The sequence below is a fragment of the Peromyscus eremicus genome, chromosome 14, assembly GCF_949786415.1.
Source record: "Peromyscus eremicus chromosome 14, PerEre_H2_v1, whole genome shotgun sequence".
In the NCBI taxonomy this organism is placed as follows: domain Eukaryota; kingdom Metazoa; phylum Chordata; class Mammalia; order Rodentia; family Cricetidae; genus Peromyscus; species Peromyscus eremicus.
Window position 1 is genome coordinate 61,845,422 of NC_081430.1, and position 26,767 is coordinate 61,872,188.

Consider the following 26,767-nt stretch of genomic DNA (forward strand, 5'->3'; position numbering starts at 1 on the left):
TCATTTAGGAAGAAACACTTTTTAATGCTACAGACTCAGGAAAAATCTGTAGAATTACTACTTATGGTGATGTCAAGTGAGGTGCTGACTGGGTACACTGTAGTAGTTCCTCCTTGCACTGAACCTGAAGTCAGTGTGTCCCGAGCACCCCCTACTGGTCAAGATTACTTCTGAAAGGTGACTGATGTCTGAGCAAATAGGAAAGTCTCCTTGTTTTCTCTTGCACAAAACACTTGCATGTGTCCTCAGGACTCAGAGAGAGCTAGCTCTTGCATGTAATTCTGGAGATGGCAGCACAGTTCTTGACAGATGGGCAGTATCCATGGTTACTACTGTGGCGTCTGTACCCTATGCATTCCAGCTGCTTTTATGGGTTCTGATGGATCTAGTATCATCAGTAACCAGTAGTTGTAATGTTCAATCCAGAGACAGTAAGGGAAAAGATAAGGGACAAGGTCTGTGAAGGCACCAGCAGGAAAGGTCCAGACCCTCGTACCTGAACCTGGAATAGGATGCTGTACTGGGTGGTTTTGTGTGTCAACTATACACAAGCTACAGAGTCATCAGAGGAAGGAGCCTCAGCTGAGGAAATGCCTCTTTGATATCCAGCTGTAAGGCATTTTCTCTTTTAGTGATCAATGGAGGAGGGCCTAGCCCATAGCGTGTGGTGCTAACCATGGACTGCTGTTCCTGTGTTCTATAAGAAGGTAGGCTGAACTGAGCAAGCCTTAGATAGCAAGAGAGTAAGCAGCACCCCTCTGCATCAGCACCCCCCTCCACGATCCTGCCCTGTGTATATTCCTGTCCAGACTTTCTTCAGTGATAAACAGCAATGCTGAAGTGTAAGCCAAATAAACCCTTTCCTTTCCAACTTGCTTTTTGGTCATGATGTATAAATCACAGCAGCAGAAACCCTAACTAACAGAAATTGGTACCAGTATAATGAGGTATTGTTGTGACTGACCAGACTGCGTTTTTTAGAAGATTGCCAAAGGACTTTTCAACTTTGGACTATCAAAGCCATTGAATGTTGCGAACTCAGTGGAATGTTCTATGGGATCTTGGAAGATAAGAATGTTAAGAGCAGTGCAGAAGATGCAGGCCTGGCTTGCAATGTTTCAGAGGAAAGTTTAAAGTCTCTATCAGGGCCATTTGTTATTTTGAATTAAGATCCTGTAGTTCTGGTTATCTGGGGCTGTTGTGACTGATAATCAGTTGTCATTACCGAGATACCAGCACCACTGAAGTGAAACCTTTACCTTACTAAGACGATTGATGCTGGTTAGCTGGAGATAAGATATTAGCGATGATTAAGAAGAGACCAGCATCATTGATGAAATTCTCTGGGAAGTGTTTTCTGAGAGTACACAGAAGCTGTGTTCCAGAGGTGGCCAAGTTATACATTGTGCTGGCAACCAGACTTGGTCATGTGTAAGAGTCACCCAGGTATTATTGATTTTGAAGGCATGAAGGGGTCATGGAGAACAGCTGAGGATTTTTACTATGAGAGGTTAGGAAAGGCCCTTGGTATAGGTGTAGGCCAGATGCAGTAAAAGACCCCAATGTTTTGGAGATGCAAATCCCATGGGATGGCCACTAAGAAAAGCAATAGCAATAGAATGGAGCCAGCTGTAGCCTAGAAGAAGAGCTGTGTGTACTGCAGAGGGCAGATCTGGAGAAGTGACCCAAGCCCTTCGGAGGAGCCCAGAAGATCTTTGGTGGATCCCAAATATTGGACAGTTGAAATTTTGATTTGCATTGATTTGATTGTGACTGTGCCCTGATTCTTCCCTGTTGAAGTAAGAACATATGTTACTGGAGCCCACAGTTGAGAGACTTGAATATTTAAGGATTTTGGATTTTCAAAGAAATTGACTATTTTAAAGGAACTGAAATTTTATGTGTTTGAATTTGTAAAGGCTGTGAGACTTTTAAAGTTATTTAAGATCATGGGGATGAATAAGAAAGGAAGGGTTGTGGCATAATAGTAATGTGTTTGTGTGTCAAGTTGACAAGGGGTCAGTGGTACTTGGTGGTCTTGTGTGTCAACATGACATAAGCTGTAGAGTCATCAGAGGAAGGAGCCTCAGCTGAAGAAATGCCTCCTTGATAACCAGCTGTAAGGCATTTTATCATTTAGTGATCTTTGGGGGAGGACCTGCCCATGGTGGTGGGATGATCCCTGAGCTGCTGGTCCTAGGTTCATTAAGATAGTGGGCTAAGCAAGCCATGGGAAGCAAGCCAGTAAGCAGCATCTGTCCATGACCTCTGCATCAGCTCCTACCTCCAGGATCCTGCCCTTCATGAGTTCTTACCTGACTTCCTTCAGTGATGGACAGCAATGCTGAAGAATAAGCCAAATAAACACCTCCCCACCCCAACTTGTTTTTTGGTCATGGTATTTCATCGCAACAATAGAAACCCTAAGACAGATGCCTAGGAGCAAACTAATTCAGTCACTGTAAAGCAAGATCATACAGAGAATTCATAACAGCTGTGTGGTGGTTTTGTGTTCCCCAAAATATTGTGCACCCTAATAAACTTATCTGGGGTCAGAGACAGAAGAGCCACAATATTAAACATGAGGATAGGCAGTGGTAGCACATGCCTTTAATCCTAGCATTCCAGAGGCAGAAATCCACATGCTCAAGGACACAGCCAGGCATGGTGATACATGCCTTTAATCCCAAGAAGTGTGCCTTTAATCCCAGGGAGTGATGGCAGATAGCAGAAAGGTATATAAGACTTGAAGACTAGGAACTAGAAGCATTTGGCTGGTTAAGCATTTGGCCTGGTTAAGCATTTGGCCTGATTAAGCTTTTAGGTTTTTGAGCAGCACAGTTCAGCTGAGAGCCATTCCGATATGAGGACACAGAGGCTTCCAGTCTGAGGAAATAAGACCAGCTGAGAAGTTGGCCAGGTGAGGTTAGCTGTGGCTTGTTCTGAATCTCTGATCTTCCAGTTCACCCCAATACCTGGCTCAGGTTTGATTTTTTTTTTTTTTAATTTTTATTTTGCAATACAATTCAGTTCTACATATCAGCCACAGATTCCCTTGTTCTCCCCACTCCCGCCCCCCTCACCTTCCCCCCAGCCCGCCCCCCATTCCAATCTCCTCCAGGGCAAAGCCTTCCCCACAGACTGAGATCAACCTGGTGGACTCAGTCCAGGTAGGTCCAGTCCCCTCCTCCCATGCTGAGCCAAGGGACCCTGCATAGGCCCCAGGTTTCAAACAGCCAACTCATGCAATGAGCACAGGACCCGGTCCCACTGCCTGGATGCCTCCCAAACGGATCAGGCCAATCAACTGTCTCACCCACTCAGAGGGCCTGATCCAGTTGGTGACCCCTCAGCCATTGGTTCATATTTCATGTGTTTCCGTTTGTTTGGCTATTTGTCTCTGTGCTTTATCCGACCTTGGTCTCAACAATTCTCTCTCATATAAACCCTCCTCATATACACAATGGAATACTACTCAGCAGAGAAAAACAATGACATCATGAGGTTTGCAGACAAATGGATGGATCTAGAAAAAATCATCCTGAGTGAGGTATCCCAGACTCAGAAAGACAAACATGGTATGTACTCACTCATAACAGGATACTAGATGTGGAACAAGGATGACTGGACTGCTACTCACATCACCAGGCAGGCTACCTGGAAAACAGGACCCCAAGAAAGACACAGGGATCGCCCAACGACAGAGAAATGGAATGAGATTTACATGAACAGCCTGGACAGGAGTGGGGGTAGTGAAGGGCGAGGGTCGAGGGAAAGAGAGCTTGGGTGAGTGGGAGATCCCAGCTGGATCAAAAACAGAGAGGGAGAACAAGGAATAGGAGACCATGGTAAATGAAGATCACATGAGAATAGGAAGAAACAAAGTGCTAGAGAGGCCCACAGAAATCCACAAAGATACCCCCACAACAGACTGCTGGCAATGGTCGAGAGACAATCCGAACTGACCTACACTGGTGATGGGATGGCCAAACACCCTAATTGTCGTGCTAGAAACCTCATCCAACTACTGATGGATCTGGAGGCAGAGATCCATGACTAGGCCCCAGGTGGATCTCTGGGAGTCCAATTAGCGAGAATCAGGTTTGATTTTATTAATAAGAACTTTTAAGATTCCTGCTACACAGCTGTGGATAACTTGAGAAGCCATCAGATTTGGCAAGATGCTGGGAGCCATCCCTGGCAGTGGATAGGTTCCAGCAGAGGATGTAAGGAGTTGACAGGGTAAGAAATGAGCCAGGCATGATGGTAAAGAGAATCTTGCAGCCTGACTAACTAGCAGCCAGCATGCTTTTTTATTTATTCAAAATTTAGTAACCAAGGATAGATTCATGTTGTTCCAAAATATAGATCACATAGTTTTTGGTGAATTGGCAATGGGGGACTCTTCATAAAGCAAACAAGGAATCCATCAACACATGCCTGCTTACTTCTATTGCAAACACTTCCCATACACAGAGAATAAATATTTTCTCTGAGAAACAAATCCGTACATTTTACGAGGCATGAAGAACATTATCCTTAGTCATTACCTACCACCCTATGGTTATAAGGGCTCCCTTTACAATGATATATTAGATCCGTTTTAAGTCAGAGTCCTTCACAGGCTTAGCAATGAAAGAAAGGTATTACAGTGGAACTGGGTCCTATCTGAATTCCATTGTGACCAGGATTTGATAGCCAAGAGGTCTGTGCCTTCCCGCACTGAAGAAATAGCCCAGGTGCCTATAATCCCCACCCCTAAACCACTCACTTCTCCCACAAGAAGGGCATCTATTGGAATGTGGGGATTGATGCAATGGTCACAACGTTTGGCTAACGCATGGTTTACTGATGGCTCAACAACCACTAATGGAACCAAAACTAAAGGGAAAGCGGTAGCCTGTAGACCAGAGGATGGAATAGCTGCTACTGAGGGAGGAACCACCAAATCAGCCCAACATGCTGAAGTAACAGCAGCACTGTTGGCTATAAGACAAACATAAGAAAGGCAAAGGGAAAATCTATATCTTCTCTGATTCAGGGTGTGTGTACAGTGGTATAGCTATATTATATCATCATCAAATGGAAAACCACTAACTGGGAGACAAATGGCAAAGATATCTGGTCATGGGAGATATGATGGAAATGGCAAAATTTACCCCCTAACAATAAAAATAAGGGAAAATGGAGAATCAAATTAATCCAGGACAACTCTATGAGAATAACTATTATAAGGATTCCATAGCCAGATGGTGGTTCACCCTTTTAATCCCAGCACTTAAGAGGCAGAGACAGGCCCATAAGAATTACAGTGTCTTAAATTTAAAAGCTCCTTGCAAAAGGTAGGCTGAAATTCAAAGTAAATGTCCTTTGTGATCTAAAAGTACATACACTTAAACCTTGAATTTATATATAAAATGAAAGGGGAATATAGGTATATTTATCCACACATACTAAATTTAGTTTCAAAATTTCAAAAGAATTTTTTAATCAAAAGGTAATACTTTTTGTGTTGCGAAAAATAATTTTCCCCTCAGCAATACATTGCCTGCCAAAATGGAACCCTCTAGAGTTAGGATTGGGACAGAGTTCTGATTTCATTTTCCCAAAAGAATAAAAACATCCAAATAAGGAATCCAGACAAGTAAAATATCTAAAGAAAAAGGATGGATCATCAAGAAAAAAATGTCCCAAGAATAAAGAGTAAATTGGCAAAATGGTATCGCCCAGCTCTGTGTGACTGGCCTGAAAAACCAGCTCAAGCCCCAGACTAGTGTTGGCACCCAACCTACCATCGAGCCAGGATTGCCAATAAGCTGACAAACACCACCCAAAGATTAGCTTAGGACTACAAACTGCTCAGGACATAAACATTGCTGAGTTCATATGAGACTGACACACACATTGTACAAAACTTTCAACTCAAAAATACTTAATCTTAAAACTGCCAAATACAACCAAGATGAACGTTGTGGCAAGCTTGGCAGAAATAGCTTCATTGTTGTAGATAGTTTTACTGTGTTAGAGATAAAAAACATTTCCTTCTTATTTAGACAAATATTGAGAAAGGTTGCAGATATTTGATCACACTGTGAACCCAGAGATTGTGCTATTTACTACAAAAACCTGCTTCTAGCTGTGGTGTGGCTCAGCCCTAGCACACACCTTTAATCCAAGAGCTTTCTGCTTGAATATTGTAAACAGGATTAAATAAAATCAACCATAGGTCAAGAGGCAGAGCAAGCAACCAGTTGACAGTAAAAAACCATAGAGAGTAAGAGTACTTCAGGGGGACAGAGAGAGACACACACAGGAGTAGAAGTGAGGGACATCCAGTTGGAGGAGTTTTGTTTGAGACAGTGGAGGAGAAAGGTCTCGTTCTGGGACAAAAGTGAAGGAGGAAGCAGTTAGGTGCCTTCTCTGCCTCTCTGAGCTCCGAGGCTTTATAGGTAAATTCGAACACTTGAGATTATTTAAGAACAACCCAGATGATTTAAAAAGAATGGACACTCTTTTAGTAAGTACTCTATTAACAATAGTGTGCATGATTTTAATATTGGCCCAGGAACAATATAATCTTAGATGAGAAAATATGCAAATGCTGTAATGAATTGTTGAAGGATTTGTGATTTAAAACTGATATAATTGTAAAAATTAACGGGTCCACATGTGTCAGTCATGAGTTTATTCTGATGCATTTTACATAAAAAATTGTGATATCTTAACTATATTGTGGAGACACATCTCAGCCATTAACTGAATTAACTTTTGAAGGACCATCTCCTACAAACATCCAAGAGTAGTTTTGCATTTTAGGTTCATAGGGTCTCTGAAACACCCATTTTTAAACATGTATGTGCACAGACTATATCTAAGGAATTAAGGATGGGAAATTCATCGTTTTTCCCCTTAATTAAGAGCTATTACTTTTAGTCATGTTCACAGTCAAAATACATCATTTACTCAAGGTCTAATTCAAAATGATAAGGAAAGTTCAGTTTTTCTGTCTGCCAAGACAGGAAGAGAGAATGTTACAAAGATTACCTTCAGCTGACATCAGCTTGGATGTGCACACTGGTGGCTGACAACTTCCTGGTCTGAGAGCATAAAATATACCTGCAGAAGAATCATTATTTGGGACTTCGACATGAAAGGAAATTTTTACCAAGAGGGAAATAAATAAAAATGGAATCTGTAAAAAATGATAACCAATTAAATTATTTTATGTCCTCTTGGTTTAGAAGAAATAAACAATGAATACTTATGTTTTCAAGATGTCATTGAAAAGTAACCTTTATGCAGTAGTTTAATGGAGTAGTTTTTCCATCATATGCACACAAAAATAAAGAAGATCAATTACATATTATTCAAAATTCCTAATGAAGTTAAAGTTAAGTGTCATAAATTGCAGTCTCCTGTTGAAATATATGTATATATAATGGAATGCACATACATGGAACATCTAAAGTTATATGTCAATTTCCCTGATAATAAGAAGCAAACAGATAGTATAGACAATTTGTGAAAAAATCCATTTGTTCTAGTATGTGAATGAATAGGAAGTCTATAAAAAGTGAACATGGGGACGGACCCCTAGGGGATTTCTTGGTGTAGAAAGGAAACCATCGGTACTAACAATAAAAAAAAAAATGCTCATGCAGCATAGTCCAATAACCTAGGTTTTGAAGTGACTCCTACTGGTGCTGGGTAGTCCCTGTTGGTCCTCAGCACCCCCTGCTGGTCCTGAGTGTCTCTGTAAGGAGGGTTTTTTGCAGGCTCACACTGGAGTTCCCTCACTGTGTCTCTGGCACAGTAATAAGTGGCTGTGTCCTCAGATTGCAGATTGTTCAGTTTTAAGAAAACTTGGCTCTTGGACGTGTCCCTGGTGATGGTGATTCGGGTTTTGAGAGCTGAATTATAATATGTGTTTCCATTATACCATATTCCTCCCACCCACTCCAGACCCTTTCCTGGAGGCTGGCGGACCCAGTGTACACTGTAGTCAGTTAATGAGAACCCAGAGACAGTGCAGGTGAGGGACAGGGTCTGTGAGGGCTGCACCAGGCCAGGTCCTGACTCCTTCAGCTGCACCTGGGACAGGGCACCTGGGGACAAACAACATCACCATCAGTCATACATCCCATAGATGACATGCCTGGGTCCCTCTCCTGAAACCCTGACCCACTTACAGCTTGGAAAGGTCACCAGGCAGAGGAGCAGCACCAGGACAGCCATGCTCTGCTGGAGGCTCTAGTGAGAAGGAGATGGGGCTTCTCAGCTAGGCCTGGGCTTTCATCCTGAGCCTGAGGGCTGCTTTGCATTGGGGGAGGTTCCTGAAGAGATAAAAGGAAGCACAGGGCAAGGCTTCCACTCTTCCCTCAGGTGACTGAGATTTGTGATTTCTTAGTGATAATGGAAATGTATACTCAGGGACATTTTTCCTGGTTCTGTGTGGGTTTCTAATCTCTAATAAACAAGAAATATTATGAGTCACACAGTGCAGACCTGCCATCGGAAACCTGGGAATGTTTACAGTGAGTCCACACTGATGAAGTGTGGGCAGAACAGGGTACCACATCCTCAATGCATTTGTGTATCTCTGAAAATTCCAGAACTGTTTTTAGAATGGAATTTGGATTTCTTATTGATCAGAAATCATGCTTAAGAAACAATTTAAAATTTATTCCTTTGGTGTCAGTGAAGTCCTCCTATTCTTATTACTTATCTAGTGGATAACTTGTGTGGAAGCAGTTCATTAATTTTTGGTACATGTGATTACATGTGTTTATCTTAGAGGAAACCCCAGAAACTGATTTGGATCCCATCTTACTGCACTCACACTATTCACCTTCATACTTTGGGACACCATACCTGGGCACTTGTCCTTCTACTTCTTTATTTATGCCAGTCTGTTTTCCCTTTGTGTTTTTATATCTCTTTCTGTCTCTGTCTTCAGCTTGTAGCACATTAAAACCAAAGTTCCTAAATATGATTATTGTGTTGGTGAGGGATGGGAAGGTCAGCTGTTCATTACACCTCATGAAAAGAAGTAGCATGCATCCAGGCTTGAGGGTTAAGTTATCTGAAGTAATAAGGAGACAGAGAATGCTAAGTGATGACAAGAAGTGGAGAAGATGGCATGCTTCAACAATGGGAACTGTTTTCCCTGTGGTGAGGATCACCATAGAGAACAAGGGATTGCAGGGCTTTCTCTATGCCCTAGTAATGTAAATCACCAGGGAAGGGAAATGAGGAGCTGGATCCAAGGTGCCCAATATCATCCCAGAGATCATCACCATTTCTCTTGTGTTAGCACCCCACACTATATTTCCCCCGTTTCGTTGTGCATAATCTTTGTACTGTGCTTGGCAGTGCTGGAGACAGGTCTTCACATTGTGGAGACAGTTATCCTTGGCACGTACTGATAGGAAGCCACCACCAGGGGTGCTGTGTCCCCTTTGTCCTGATGCTCTGAGGTTAGAAGAATGTTTTTCAGACATTCTACTCAGTGTGTCTCATTTTGGTTTTGTCTGATATTCTCATTTTGGTTATAAAAATTGGGGAAGGAGTATTACAGAAATAAATGCATATTTCTCATACTATATTTGGGAACTTGGTATAAGTCCACTATTTAAGTATTTTTGTCTTTGGTAACTTCAGAAATAGTTTGTATTCATGTTCTGAACTCTCTTGCTCTCTGGGGTTCTGTTTTCCATGTGTTTCCTCTGTGCATGTGTGTGGATCCAAGCACTGAACATAGGAAACCTACCAGTGACCACTCACTAAAAAAATGACTCTACCCCATGTCCAGAACAATACATTTCCAACTGCTCCTCTGTAAGAGGTAGGGCCTAGAAATCATCATCCCTAACTACACCAGGTTCCTGGATGGCCAGGCCCTAGTTAGGTTTATACAGATAAAAACTCCATGATGTTCATGACCGTGATAGCCCTGTCATGTCCAGAAGACAGCATTTCACAGGGCTCTTCTACAAGCTCCACCCCCTACATTCTTTCCATCGCCTTTTGTTCAGTGTTATCTGAACCTGGAGGAACTTGAATGAAAGTGGAAATCTTATATCAAACAATATAATGAAGATTGGTAACAACAAACAGTGCCATATAGAGAATCTAGATTATGTGTTCCAGACTGTGTGTCTGTGTTTGGCATTCCGGCTTCTGTTTTGTAGGCTTTGGAACCAGAATGGAAGTCAAAGCAGGAAAAGACATCTGTAATGAAGGGCAAGAGGGACAAAGTGCAGGGTAACACTGGGGATTTGACAGGAAAAAAGTTGGGTGTAATGAGAGAAAGGGGATTAGTATGAGGGAAGCATGAGAACCCGGGGAGCAAAAACAAAGTCTTCTGAAATTGCCATGATTATGTTTGTTCTCATAAAAATTATCTAAGTGACCCAGTTATGCTGAATGTCTAAATTTGGAAACATGAAAACTAGCCTAACACAACATAGACACAGTCATGTGTTGCCTGATATAAAGATGAAGAAAGAGAAGGGTGGTAGCACATGTTTAAAGAATCATGGGGGAATGTCAGGATGCAAAAAAGTGAGTTTGCTACACATGTGAATATGTCTCTAAAGCAAACACTGAGTGGTAGACAGACAGTGACAAAGGATGTGTCATGTGCAAACCTCCTATGGCCTGAGGACAGCATCTTTTAGAAAAGTCCCAAGTGTCCCTGTCACAAAGAAGGACTGCTGTTCATCTCTCCAGGCAGGTTAACCTGAATCCTATACTGTTTCAATCATTAAACTCAACTGAGGCTCTGTCCTGAGTGAAGGGGAACTCACATTACCAAGTCCCTAATTTATTTCAGAGTTTGATCCTGGTGCTCACAGTAGAGTCAGTTCTTCTCTGTATAATTGTCTGCATGTTTTTGAGTTACAGTAATCCTACATTTAAATATATACATTACAGTTGAAAACAGTGTTTTATATTTGAACAATTCAAATATGACTACACAACATACTTGTAGAGAGATTATCTTTGAAACTTTCGAGTGATGTGTAGAGGCAGCCCAGAAATAGAGAGTCCAGCCTTTCATGCCCTTCTGCTCCTGCTCAGGGTGACTCTGACTTCCCTGCTTTCTGATTGCTCTCTTTTGGTCATAATTACACCCTGCTTATGTCTAGGCTTCCACTAAAGTCTCTTCAGTGTGTATTATTGACACAGTAATACAAGGTTGTGTCACTGACTTTCAAACTATCCAATATGTGGTACAGCATGTTTTTGGAATTGTCTCTGGAAATGACTGGTTGATCTTTGACAGAATTTGAAAAATTTATTTAAACACTAGTCGTACATGTATGAGATCCACTCCAGCCCCTTCCCTGGGGCCTGAAGACCCAGTGCATATATTAATCACTGAAGATGAATCCAGAAGGCACACAGGAATTAGAGGGCTGTCCCAGTATGCAACAATTCTCCTCTAGACTCTAGTAGTTGTGACTCTTACTGGACACTTGCAAATACCAGGGATTCTGATCAAGAAACTGTCACACATGTCATCATCATCTCTCACTCACACACCCAGCATCTCTTCTTTGTGGTAAATTGCCTTTTAAAAGTGAAACAAGGAAACTCAGCTCAACCCCAATTCCATGGTGAGTGGTTTGTGTTCAGTGTTTATCACTGCCTGGGCAGACTGGGAATCCCAGGCTGTGCTCCTCTGCAGGGACTTCAGGGTCAGGGCTGGGCTGGTTTTCTTGAGCAGAATGATGTCACATTTGCATGTTTTCCTGCTATGTGTGTTCTCTTGACCTGGGCCCAAAGGAGGCTGTGCACAGGGCAGATGTCACAACTATGGTGGACACTGTATGAATGAAAGAATTCAAGAAAACCTAACCTGCAATGTGATTGTGCCCTGTAAATATTCAACACTCAAGCATCCCAAGGCTCATTTATATCATTTTGGCTCCTTACATAACAGACTTGAATGTTTACAGTTCATCAAGGAAACTTGGCTCTCAGACAAGCATGTTTACGGTTATATAAAGCTCAACTGTTGCAGGAAATTTGAGTGTACTGTCAGCCAAAAACCACTAATAAAGTTAAACCTTCATTCAGAGGGCAGAATCTGTGTTCAGCTGGCTAGAATATACCAGATAGTTTTCTGGCTGACCAGTTGAGGATGGAGAGACACGGGAAGGAACAGGGAGGAACTGAAAAAAGTTTCAAAGGTCTTTTCCATCTGGGAATGTGGAGAGGAGAATCAGTTGATCATTTCATTTACTCTGTGAATCTATCAGATTTATGCCCCAGTATCTGCCTCCTGAATTTTATTTATTGATAGAACAATAAAAGTAGCTCCTATATCTGGCATTACAAGGCTGGGCCGTAGATCATGCCAATGCTTCAACGATGCCACAGTGCAGCCAGCTTCTCCTTCTCATCCCAGATCCTCCCAGTTGGTCATGGGCCTTTCTTGCTGCAATCTCTTTGAAGCACTCTGTGACTACAGCCCACTCCCCCCAGCCTTAGACTGTGGTGGTATTTTACTTGTACTGAAATGTGATTTTAATTGTATGTTAATAAATAAAGTTGCCTGGGGGTCAGAGTTTTAGAGCCATAGCAAGTGCGTAGCGGTGGTGGCGCACGCCTTTAAGGATCTGGAGGGCGGTACATACAGGCAATGACAAGGCAGTCACGTGTTTAGGTTTACAACCAATGAGAAGGCAGAACAGCTAGACTATAAAAGGCATACACACAGGAAGTAGGCCCTTTTTTCAGAGAGCTCTCTTGGCTGAAGCAGGATAGCTGAAGCAGAAAGGGTAATGCTTTTAGTTCTGACCTCTTGGCTTTCTTCTCTGAATCAGCTCTGTGTTTCTTATTTAATAAGACGGTTGGTTACATCTACATTTGGCGCCCAACGTGACAAGAATCCATTAAAAACCGCTTAACTTGGCTTGGCGGCAGGTCCGGGTTCCCGCCAGGGCAGCCGGCAGGTCTGGTTTTCCGCCAGGGCGGCCGGCTCCCTAGCCCGGGCCCAGGTCGGCTTGGCCTCAGGCTGGACTAACCTTGAGCTACTTGCTTAAAGCCAGTGCTACAAACAACTCAGGCCTGCCCAGCTGAACAGGGCCCCTGCCTGTAAAGCCAACGCACGTGGTTGGAGCTTAAGGTAGCCAGAGCCAAGGCTTGACTAGGCTCAAGCGGGAACACGTGGCTGGATTCAAGCTCTTAGGCAGAACTTGTGGCTACGTTTGCTTGCTCTCTCTCTCTCTCTCTCTCTCTCTCTCTCTCTGGACTCACACCTCGGACACTAGGTGGCTGTTTTGAAATTCCCTAGGATTGGTACTGTTCTACAAGGACTTGGTAAGTCACTTAACATATCAGATATTTTAAAGGAAACTATATAAGCCGGGCGGTGGTGGCACACGCCTTTAATCCCAGCACTCGGGAGGCAGAGCCAGGCGGATCTCTGTGAGTTCGAGGCCAGCCTGGGCTACCAAGTGAGTTCCAGGAAAGGCGCAAAGCTACACAGAGAAACCCTGTCTCGAAAAACCAAAAAAAAAAAAAAAAAAAGAAAACTATTTAAAAGAAAAATTTTTTTTCCACATTAAAAAAAAATGGGTTTTCTGTGTACATTGGAAAAAAATTGGGCTTTGTTTGCAATTTTAGACAGTCTGACAATGGAACAGCTATATGAGAAGATAAATGTTGATCGAATTATGCATTTTATTACTATGTTTATCCTCATTTTACTATTTAAAAAAGATAGTCAATTTAAGTGCCAGGGTGACAGCTTTAGAAAAACCTATTAAACCTGTAAAAACTCAGACAGAAGAAACTAACAGTGAAGTTGCTTCAAGATTGGATCATAGGGTTACAGAAAGAAAGCCTGTTTTCACACAGTCACCCTTAGTTTGTCCAGTAACCGTACAGCAGTCGCCTGATCAAATGACTACACAAAATATTTGGGCTCCAATTGAAATGTTAGATTTATGAAGGTTTAAGGAGGCAATAGTATCTTATGGCATGCATTCCCCATATGTAAAGCAAATGTTAAACTCTTGGTCAACATATAATAGAATTGTACCACAGGACTGGCGGGAGCTGGCACAAGCTGTTCTTGAACCCAGTCAAAAGCTTCAGTGGCTAACTTGGTTCAAGGACGAAGCTAAAAACATAGAAAAGCAGTGGAGGGATAAAGGAATACAAGTTTGCCAGGATCAGCTTATTGGAGAAGGTCAATATGCTTCAGCACAAACACAATGTTTATATGATGTCCAAACCCTAATTTTATGTCGAACAGCAGCCTTGAATGCATGGGACAGAGTTGAGGAACCAGGAAAAAAAAGTGAGTCATTTACAAAGGTTGTACAAGGCCCAAAAGAATCTTTCACAGATTTTTTACAAAGACTGGCTTCAGCAGTAAAGAGAATGGTCCCGGATTCAGAAGCTAGTAAGATAATAATTGAATCTTTGGCCTTTGAGAATTGGAATGCAGCATGCAAAACAAAAATCAGGCCGTTAAAGGCAAGATCTGCACCTTTGGAAGATTGGATTAGAGATACGGTTAATGTTGAAGCTCATGAGCATGATGATATGTGGGTAGGAGAAGCAATTTCAAAAGGTTTGAGGAATGTTAGATGTTTTGGATGTGGAAAGCAAGGACATTTGAAAAGGGACTGTAAACAGGTCATTCCTAGAAACAATGTTTCTTCAAGGAACAATGGCAACAGAATGCCCCTTCCTTCTGGAGTATGCAGAAGGTGTGGTAAGGGAAATCACTGGACCAATGAATGTAGATCAACAAGGGACAGACAGGATAATCCTTTGCCTCAGTCTTTGGGAAACTCCCAGAGGGGCCTCATGCAGGCCCCAATAGCAAATCCAGTTCAAACGTTTCCTGCAGTCGTAGAGGAAACCCCTATCCAGAGCAATTAAATAACCAAATGCCTATTGGAATAAGTCATGCTGGTCAGGATGATGAAACAGAGAGAATAGAAAATTCAGGAGCAAATATAAAGAAAATTTTTTGGCAAACTTCTATTAATGAACAAAGACCAAAATTATCGATAAAAATAAATGGTGTTTTGTTGTCTGGTCTGGTAGACACAGGTGCGGACATTACCATAATTGCACCAGAATTTTGGCATCCAACTTGGCCTCTTCAGGAGGTAAACGTTCAACTGTTAGGAATTGGGACATTATCTCAGGTGAAACAGAGTGCAAGATGGCTCGAGTGTATAGGTCCAGAAGGACAGAGAGGAAAATTGAAACCATATGTAGCTAACATAGCTATGAACTTGTGGGGTCGAGACTTGTTGCAACAATGGAATACTCAGATTAACATCCCTCCAATCTCAGAAACAAATCATAAATTAGCACATGTTTCTGAGAGAAATATTAGAAGGCATTATTCTGAGTGGTCACCAGCCATCCATATTATACAAGAACAGGGCACAACAACTGATGATCTTCCAAAGACACCAACAGCTCTACCTTTAAAATGGTTAACAGACAAGCCTGTATGGGTCCAGCAATGGCCTTTAACAACAGAGAAACTCCAGGCTTTAGAAGAGCTGGTAGAAGAACAGTTAAATGCTCAGCATATTGAGGAATCAACCAGCCCTTGGAATTCTCCTGTATTTGTTATTAAAAAGAAATCTGGTAAATGGAGAATGGTAACAGACCTTAGAGCCATTAACAAAGTAATTCAGCCAATGGGCTCTCTACAATCTGGAATTCCTCTGCCTACTCTGTTACCAAAAGGATGGCCTCTCAGAGTTATTGATTTAAAAGACTGTTTCTTTTCAATACCGTTACAAGGAAAAGACAGAGAAAGATTTGCTTTCACAGTGCCTACTTATAATAATTCTCAACCAGTTAAAAGATTTCAATGGAGGGTCCTCCCACAGGGAATGTTGAATAGCCCAACTCTGTGCCAATATTTTGTACAACAGCCATTGGAAGTGATACGTAAAAAATTTCCTAAATCTATAATTTATCATTATATGGATGATATTTTACTAGCTGATTCAAATGCAGATACTTTAGAAAGAATGTTTGAAGAAGTAAAGAAAATTTTGCCTTGCTGGGGATTACAAATTGCTCCTGAAAAGATACAAAGAGGAGATTCTATTAATTATTTAGGATATAAAATAGAGCTACAAAAAATTAGACCCCGAAAGGTGCAAATTAGGAGAGATAGACTACAGACTCTTAATGACTTTCAAAGATTATTTGGAGATATTTCTCATCTACGAACTATTGTTGGGGTAAAAAATGATGAACTGCATAATTTGTTCAAAACCTTAGAGGGTGACAAGGACTTAAATAGTTCAAGAGAATTATCACCTGAAGAATTGGCCTTGGTAGAAAAGAAAGTACATGAAGGGCACATGGATCATATTGATCCAAAGCTGGATTGCATTTTGGTTATTTTACCTTCTAGGCATTCTCCTACAGGAATATTAATGCAGAGGGAAGATATTATATTGGAATGGATATTTTTACCAAATAAACCAAACAAAAAATTAAAAACTTATGTGGAAAAAATCTCTGACTTGATTTGGAAAGGAAAATTGAGACTTTGTCAATTAGCAGGAAATAGACCCAGCAGAAATTGTCATACCTTTAACTAAGGAGGACATTGAAAAATTATGGACAGAAAGTGAACCTTGGCAAAGAGCTTGCAGTAATTTTTTGGGAGAAATTAGCAGCAAATATCCCAAAAGCGATAGAATTGATCTTATAAAGAGAGCTGATTGGATCTTGCCTCGAATTGTACGGGAAAAGCCCATATCTGGAGTTCGTACATTTTATACAGATGCCAATAAACAAGGAAAGGCAGGTTACAAATCAGAAAATTTAAGTAAAGTGGTTCAAAGTCCTTATAATTCAGTTCAAAAATCAGAATTATATGCTATTCTGTTGGTATTAATGGATTTTTCAGAACCTCTCAACATAATAACTGACTCTCAGTATGCTGAAAGCGTAGTATTACATATTGAGACTGCAGAATTTATCCCTGATGCTTCAGAATTAACTTCACTATTTATTCAATTACAAGATACAATCAGGAAAAGGAGTCATCCTTTATATATAACTCACATCCGATCCCATACTGGTCTGCCAGGCCCTCTAGCACAAGGCAATGATGAGATTGATAAGTTATTAATAGGAAATGTGCTGGAGGCCTCAGAATGTCATAAAAACATCATGTCAATAGTAAAGGTTTAAAAAAGGATTTTTCCATAACCTGGCAACAAGCCAAAGAAATAGTAAAGAAATGTCCTACTTGTTCCTTCTACAATCAAACGCCATTACCAGCAGGATGTAACCCAAAGGGTACTCAAAGGAATGAAATCTGGCAGATGGACGTGTTTCACTTTACAGAATTTGGAAAACTGAAATATGTACACCACACTATCGATACTTATTCAGGATTTCAATGGGCAACTGCTTTGAGTTCTGAAAAAGCTGATTCTGTAATCACTCATTTGCTAGAAGTTGTGGCCATCATGGGTATACCTGCACAAATCAAAACTGACAATGCTCCATCATATGTCTCTGTTAAAATGAAACAGTTTTTTGCTTATTACAATATAAAGCATATTACAGGTATACCACATAATCCTACAGGTCAAGCAGTTATAGAAAGATCAAACAGAACTCTAAAGGATATGCTAAATAAACAGAAAGGGGTAACAAAAACCCCCAGAAATAGACTGCATAATTCTCTATTAACTTTGAATTTTCTTAATGCCAATGAGAAAGGAACAACAGCTGCAGAGAGACATTGGATAATAGAAAAAACTACAGAGTTAAATCAGCCTATATATTTTAAGGATATGCTGACCTCAGAATGGAAACCAGGGTATGTGTTACATTGGGGACGAGGTTTTGCTTTTGTTTCTACAGGAGAAGAAAAGTTGTGGGTACCATCAAAATTGATAAAGGTTCGATTTGAACGAGAGAAACCTCTTAATTAGAGGAGGTGATAGCTCATCAACCAACATGGACATCCAATTTAAACTAACTTATACCAGTAACACATGTCTTTTCATTTAATCAGATAATAACTTGCCAAAAAGGAACATCCCCAAAATTAGTCTTGGGGAAAGGTTTTTGTTTTTGTCTTTTAGGAGAATGAAGGTTAAGGAATCTGAAGAATACTGGACAAATAAGACAACTGAAGAAAAGGGACAAATCATCTATCCCAGGAACCAGAGTGAAATGGCGTATGGGTATATATTACCTAAAAAATTTTATGTCTTCTTAAATGTTTGTTTCTGCTTTTCTCTAAAGATTTAACACTATTGGTCTTCTAATAGTCCCAGTCCAATTAAAATTTAAAGCTGACTTTGGAGTTGGAGAATGGCTCTCTCCTTCTTTAAACTCAAGCATGTTGTTAAAAGGAAAATGCAAACTCCCTGTATCATGCCAGAATAAAAGAGCCATCTTCTGCTATGAGACAGGAGAAAAGCCAAATTAATTAAGGGACTATTCTATTACTAATCTCAACTCTTTGATTCTATTCTGATTCTTTAAACTTTTCTTAAGGTATAAATTTTATATCAAAACTTATAAGATTAATATATATATATTAATATATATGCTATATGTATATTTGTATAATAAATGCTATATGTATATTTCTATATATAAAATGTATATATATACATTTTAAACTTTGCTAAGATATGAATGGTAGAGTACTAATTAATTCTAGAAAAAAGGCTTCAATTAGCTGCATATATATGTCTTTGTGTTCGAGTCTCTTATCAGTTTTCTGCAGGAATTCACGGCCAGGCCTAACATCAACTGAAGTCTCCAGGAAGAAGTTGGGGCCCCACAACAACAACAATTCCACGTGGACAATAATAACATCACTAAGCTGACAAACATCATCTACAGATCAGCTTTGAACTACAAGGTGCTCAGAGCAATTTTGAGATGACTAGCTGAGATGATCCAGTCTCAAAGACTACTTGAATAAAGACTTGAGATAAACCCTGAACTTTGGCATTATACACAGAATGGATAATGAAGGATATAGTTACCTTTCCTAGAACTTGACAATTAACCTAAAATTTTTCTTTCAGGATAAAGATAACTTCGCCCATACCTAGCAGGAAGTAATTTTAAGAATACGACGCTCACATTCCCAAAGAGGTGGTGTGGGGTGGGTGGTTTTTTGGTCTTTTTATGGGTTTTGGGTCTGGGATAATTTTCATTTTTTAGGGGGGTTGGTTACAAGTTGTTGTCAAGGGTTAGGAAAAAGACTAAGCAGATTAGATTTAAGGTTCTTATTTTTTTTAAAAAAAAGAGTGAGAAAGAAAGAAGGAAAAGACAATTACTAGTTTTAAACACTTTACATTGGATTGGATTGTTTTATATTGTATACAAATTATATATATTGAAATTGATATTGTTAGAAAATGCTATATGTATATTTCTAATTGTACTTATATCGTTCATTTAACAATGCAATTTTCTGATCCTTGAATGTTATTATTACCAACTATTAGGATATAAAGAAATGATAGTTAGTAGTTAGACATTACAATAGAACTTGTAGTCATATTAGATATGTTTTAAAAATTGAGCAGATATATTTTAGATAGGTCATCTTCAAACCCTTCAGAGATCTACAGAATATGGCATTTAAAATGTTTTAATAACTTAGAAAATTTTTCTTTTTTGTTATGACTATGAGACATGTCGGCTCCTGGTAGTACCAATCTACTTCAGAGAAAATATGGGCATTGAAGAAACTGCGTATGGAGTTAGCTTTCATTGTGGCAAAAGTTAGCCACTGGACAACAAAGTATCCTCGAATCAACTGCTGACAAAATGGACAGACAGGACATGAAACAAAGGACTACTGATTCTTGCCTAAACAAGTGTGGTTATGGCTTTATCAAAAGGCATCTTCTGAGGCCAGGACAATATGGCACCATCCCTGACGTGGCCTTCGCAACTCGGAAAAGGTACAGTGCCCTTTTCTTCGAAGGCAGCTGAACAGGCAGTGGGCCGATGGCTTCTGATGTGCTATGGAACAGCAGCTGAAACAGTTATTCTTGAAGAGTAACTAAGCTCACGCCTCTCAATAGTAGACTGGCATTTGATAGAGAGATGTGGAGAAGAACGGGATGCTGAGATGAAGCCATATGTACACAGCCAAGAAGAATGGAGAGCTGAATTAAAAAACCATCAACATTTTCCAGAATTTAAAATCCTGAATCATGACATGACACTAGTGGAATTCAGGTGTTTCTGGTACATGGACTGCTCTCACCCAATGTGAGGTTGAACTGTTGACCTTGTGTACATCCTACTTCACAAATGAGTCTGTCAGATATGCTAAGCCTATAGGCTGAAAATGATGCCCCAGCATTGCGGAGAAACCTCAGGTGACTGTCCAGGCAGCTGGCTGTTTCTGTCAACTCACAAATTTTTTGGAAGTTGCTTGCATGCACTTTCTGTTTTTGTTTTTGTTAGCTAATATTATTTCCTTCTTGGGTCTCTGAGGGAGTTTAAGATTAGTTAGTTATAGTTGAAGGTTAGTTAGTTATAGTTGAAGATTAATTAGGATAGAAAGTGAATTAGATACATTTTGGACTTAACAAAATAGAGTAATGAAATTATTATCTCTGAATTTGTCAAATACAAATGGACTAGACATTGTTTAGACATTTATTATTTGTATATATTGTATATAGTTATTGTACTTTTGTATATAGTTTTTCTTTTGTTAGTTATAACCTTTTTCTTTTTTTTTCCCTTTTTATTAAAATAGAAAAGGGGAAATGTGGTGGTATTTTACTTGTACTGAAATGTGATTTTAATTGTATGTTAATAAATAAAGTTGCCTGGGGGTCAGAGTTTTAGAGCCATAGCAAGTGCGTAGCGGTGGTGGCGCATGCCTTTAAGGACCTGGAGGGCTGTACATACAGGCAATGACAAGGCAGTCACGTGTTTAGGTTTACAACCAATGAGAAGGCAGAACACCTAGACTATAAAAAGGCATACACACAGGAAGTAGGCCCTTTTTTCGGAGAGCTCTCTTACTGAAGCAGGATAGCTGAAGCAGGAAGGGTAAGGCTTTTAGTTCTTACCTCTTGGCTTTCTTCTCTGAATCGGCTCTGTGTTTCTTATTTAATAAGACGGTTGGTTACATCTACATTAGACACCACAGGCCACTGAGCCAGAGTGAGCAGCCCACTGCCTGCTCACTCTGTCATTCAGGCCACCCCATGCCCTTGCATTCCTTGTGCACTCAGCCCATCTGTGCACTGCCTGTGCCTTCTGCACAGATGTTTGGTGCAGTGACAGCCAGCAGTGGTCTCCTTGTACTCCCTGGGCAGCTGTCCACCACTACTTGTGATAGGTGGCCTGGTACCCTCCCACACTTCATCCCAGCCCCATGGGATTCTACTACCCATTTTCCTAAGTCTGGTTTTCAGAGACCTCACTCTACTCCCTGTACATTCAAGTTCTGCCTTCCCTGTCCACATAGTCAAATAGTCTCCCCTTTCTGCCCACACAGCTGAGCATCATCTCAGTAGCTGGATACTACTGCGTAGCTCGGCCTATGCTGTCACCGTCAGCAGATCTGGTGAGACACCTGGGAATTATTATAGAGGGAATGAGGATTAAAAAAGAAGAAAGACGTCTTTCTCATGTTAAGAATGCAAAGCCATGTTACGGTACAGATATTTAGTGCTCCATATTAGTCCACAATGGATTCTTTGAAAATGGAAAAATTAAATGAGGGGATAACCAACATAGCTGGGTTTGACATAATGTCAATCATAATTATTACCAATTTATCAGTTTGGTAATTCATATTTTATACTTTAAAAAGTGGTTTCATAACAGCCAAAAAATGTAAATTTGACTGACAACATACAAGCCTTAGAAAGATTTACTATTGATAAGATACAAGCTTTAGAAAGACTTACTAATAAAAATAGCAAAATTTTGACTGAAGATACAAGCTTTAGCTGTTTTGAAAAACTAAAAAAAAAAATACAAGCTTTAGAAAAAGTTACTAATGAAAATAAAAATGCAGCCAGATGGTGGTGGCACATGCCTTTAATTCCAGCACCCAGGAGGCAGAGGTAGGTAGATCTTTGTGAGTTTGAGGCCAGCCTGGGTTTTGGAGTGAGTTCCAGGAAAGGCTCCAAAACTACACAGAGAAACCCTGTCTCAAAAACAAAACAAAAAAAAAAAGAAAATAAAAATGCTCAGACACAGACAGAGGCATTTACACAAGAATGCGTTGCACCACTGTATGATAAATCTGAGGAGGGGCAGCCCAAGGTTATTAGAAAACCAACCTTTGTTTATCTAGTTACCACACAAGAATGACCACCATATGATAGGCACCACCAAGTTTATGGAGAAGTTAACTGGAATCCTGTAGAAATTTGAGGAGATTTAAGGAAATGGTTGTTTCATATGATATGCATTCAGCATCTTTGAAGCAGACATTAAATTCATAGGCAACTCAGAGCAGAATGATCCCTCAAGACTGGAAAGATTTAGTTACAGCAATATTGGAAGCTTGTCCTCAGTTACAATGAACATGGTGGACAGAGGAAGCCAGGTTGTAGGACAGTGAAGTAGGGCTAGAGGCACTAACATTTCCAAGATCGGCCTCTGGTTGAAGAACAATAAGCTGTGCTGCAAAGACAGTGAATTTGATGATCATAGTTTAGCAGCTTTAAATGCTTGGGACAAGGTTGAAGAATCAGGAAAGAAATCTGAGTCATTTATTAAAATTATACAAGGTCCAGAAGAAGCCTTGACTTTATTTTAAACGCTTTAATTTTTAAACACTTATACTTAGATTTGAGAAGCAATTTCTAGAAATTTCAAGAAAAATCAAAAGATCAGATGTTTTAGCTGTAGTAAACCAGTCATCTGAAAAGGGATTGTAGGCAAAGCATTCCTAGAAACAATGTTTTTTTCTAGAAATAATCCAAACAGAAGACCTCAGCCTTCTGGAGCATGCAGAACTTGCAGTAAAGGCCAGTAATGGATTAATGAATGATGATCAACAAGGGACATATAAGGTAACCTTTCATCAAAAGGAAATGCCTTGGTGGAGCTCTCACTGGACAACAATTCAAATTTGATTTAATTTTTCCCTGTCAGTATAGGGGAGACTACTTCACAGAGCAATTAAAAGACCTAATGCTTGTTGTTAAAAATTATACTCTTATGGATGACAAAATAGCTTCAGTAAACAAACCAAAATATTTATGACAGACCATAAAACAAGCATTTCGTCAAACTTCCATAAATGAGCAAAGACCAAAGTTAAAGATACAAATAAATGGCATTGGAATTTGTAAAAATCATTTCACCAGTATATTGGCATCCAGAGTGATCTCTTCAGGAGGTAAATATTCAGCTGCTAGGAATTGGAACTTTATCTCAGGTAAATTAAGTACAAGATGGATTGATTGTATAAAGCCAGAAGGATAGGTAGTGATATTAAAGGAATATGTGGCTAACATAGCAATGAATTTATGGGCACATGATTTGTTACATCAATGAATCACAGATTAACAATTCCTCCAACCTCAGAAACAAATAATAAAATAAAGTATGCTTCTGAAAGAACATTAAGTGTGTTATCAAGGACAGTCACCAGCCACTCAGGTTATACACGAGCAGGGCACAACAGCTGCTGAACTTTCAAAGATCCCAACAACCTTACTTTGAAATGGTTAATGAAAAACCTGTGTATACAGAATATGTTTGACATCAGAAAAATTATAGGCACTATAACAGGTGGTACAGGTGTTAAGAATGATTAGTAGTGCTGGTTACTGGTGCTGGTTGCCACACGGAAAGTTCATGAGCCACAACAAAACCCAGTATCAGAGCTTTATTAGGAGGGGAGCAGAAGAATCAGGCCTGGGGGAGTTGCACAAGCAGGAAGGGGAGAGAGAGAGAGAGAGAGAGAGAGAGAGAGAGAGAGAGAGAGAGAGAGAGAGAAATAGTGGGGGAAAGAGAGAACAGAGAAAGGAGGAGAGGGGTCTGTGTCTGGCTTTTTAAGGGTTCCCATGAACATTCGCAGGTGGGCTTATGGAGCTATACCACATATGCGCTGATTGCATGACCATGCCATGCACACATAATCGCCAGCACACACTGATGATGTAAGACACAAGACCCCTTGCCTAGCTTCTGAACTGTGCATGTGCAGTCATGCAGCTGGAGCACGGCAGAATCCCAAAACAGGAGCAGCTAAATATTCAACATATTGAAGAATCAACCAGTCTTTGAAATTTTCCTATATTTGTCATTAAAAAGACATTTGGAAAATTGAGGACATTAACAGATTTAAGAGTCATAAATAAGGTAATTCAGCCAATGGGCTCATTACCATCAAGGTTGATAAAGATTAGGTTCAAACAGGACAGACCTTTTGATTAGGAGAGGTTATAGTTCATCAAACAGTATGGCCATCCCATCTCAATTAACTGGTAAGACTAACAAATGCCTTTCATTTGATCAGGCATAACCTGCCAAAAAGGGATACTCCACAAAGGTAGGGTTGGGGCAGGGTTTTGGTTTTGTCATTCCAAGAGAATGAGGGTATCTAACTAAAGAATCTGAAGACCACTGGACAAATAAGATATCTGGAGAATAAAGATAAATCATCCAGAGAAAATGTCCCAAGAAAAAGAGTGATTTGGCCTAATGTTATAGCACATATCCAACAGAATAAAATTTAATAAATCTTTCCAAATGTGTGTTTCTGCTGTTCTCTACAGATATATAAGGCTAATGGTCCTTTTCTAGTCCCAATTCAATTAAAAATTAAAGCTGGCTTAGTGTTGTAATGTGGTTCTCTCCTCTAAACCCAAGCATGCTTGTTAAAGGAAAGTACAAAGCCTCTGTCTATTTCAGAAGAAAACCAAAATTAAGGAGCTGTTCCAGTGTCACTGATCTCATAATCCTTTGGTTTTATTTTGACTCTTTAAAACTTTTTTTAAGGTATAAATATTGTCTCAAAATATATAAGATTTATATATATTGCATATGCTTTCTTTCATAATATTAATGTTCACTAAGAACATGGACTAATTATATAAATGTCTTCATGTAGCTTCCTGTACATGATTTCAGGTTTAAGACTGAAGCAGGTAATTAGGAATTAAGCTTCTGTACCCTAGGTGTGCAGCTGTAAGTTTTCTCCTGTCCTGCCAGTCCTTGTTGTCAGGACGAATCTCTCCCTCCTGTGTCCTATAGCTGCTTGATCACAAGTAAACATACAGAGGCTTATATTATTTGCAAACTGTATGGCCTATGGGTCAGGCTTCTTGCAAGCTAGCTCTTATTTCTTAAATTAACCCTATTAACTTATGTTTTGCCACTTATGTGGCTTTACTGGTCTGCTGCCTTCTTGCTTCTCCTTTGGCAGTGGCTGGCGTCTGTCCCAGCTCTACCTTTTTTCTTCCTGTCTCTCTCCTTAGATTTCCTGCCTGCCTTTAAGCTGCCTTGCCATAGGCCAATGCAGCTTCATTTTCAACCAAGCAGAGCAACACATATTCACACCGTACAGAAAGACATCCCACAGCCTAGGTGTGTGTAATAGATTGTGGTCCTTTATCCCTTCTGAGATCTGCTGCTTATGGAATTTAAAATGTTTAAATTTCTGCAGTGAACCATGACCATTCCTAACAGTGCCCTTCGAAATCTCCCAAAGGATGATGAGGCCACGCAATGACGATTACACCTGGATTTTAGTAATGCCACTAAGTTGACAAATATAACCCAAAGATGAACTTTGGATTATGGACTGCTCAGGATACCTTCAAAACAGTCAGCTAAGAGAATCAATCTAGCCTCATAGATGACTCCAGTCATGATTCTGGATAAGCTTGTACTTTCCCATCACACCAAGACTGGAGAACAGCTAGCTCTCCCAGGACTTGATCATTCTCTCAATTTTCTCAGGGTCCCCTAAGATGCAGCTACCTCCAGACAGCAGGAAGTAATTTTAAAAACATGATGGCCAAATTCCCAAGGGGGGTGGGTGAATTTTGGTCACTTGTTGGATGTTTGTCATTGCTTAGGGATGTTGGTTGCAAGCTGTTATTGGTCTTGGCCAGGGAGAAAACTAAACAAAGGTGATTAGATTCAGGGGTCTCTTTCTGAAAAGAAAAAGGGGGATATAGGAATCATAGGATAAAAGGGTATATTTAAACTAAAAAGCAACTACTAGTCTCAAATATTTCCTATTGGTATGGATTTTTCTATATATAAATTTACGATTATTTTTATTATACCACATTACATGTTTTAATTTTTTGTTTTTGGTATTGTACATATGCCACTCATTTAAAAATGTAATGTAAAGTTCTTGAAAGATATTTAGGATAGTAACGACAGGTTAGTAGTTAGTCATCTATAACAATCACAATTGTAGTCATGTTAGATATGATTTCAAGGTCAAACCGAGATATATTTTAAATAGGTATATGGTCTTCAAACACTTCAGAGACCTACAGAATATGGCATTTAAAATCTCTTAATAACATCATTATTTCTATGACAGTGTGATGTATTTGCACTTGGCAGCACCAATCTACTCCAAAAAGAATGATCATCTTTGAAGAACCTCCATATACTATGCTGATATTGTGCCCCCAATATACTGAGCACCCTAGTAAACTTATCTGGGGTCAGAGAACAGAACATCCACTAGATAGACATAGAGGCCAGAAAATGGTGGTGCATACACACCGTTAATCCTATTACTTGGGAGGCAAAGATCCAG

General features: G+C 40.0%; 2 gene segments (V, D, J or C); both read right to left on the reverse strand.

Moving 5' to 3' along the window:
• The window catches only part of LOC131923898 (Ig gamma-1 chain C region secreted form-like), a 549,642-nt gene that overhangs the window by 333,114 nt on the left and 189,761 nt on the right, over positions 1-26,767 (reverse strand).
• LOC131923899 (Ig heavy chain V region PJ14-like) lies at positions 7,404-8,562 on the reverse strand. The segment is given in 2 exon segments: positions 7,404-8,105; positions 8,190-8,562. Coding segments are annotated over 2 exon segments (498 nt in total).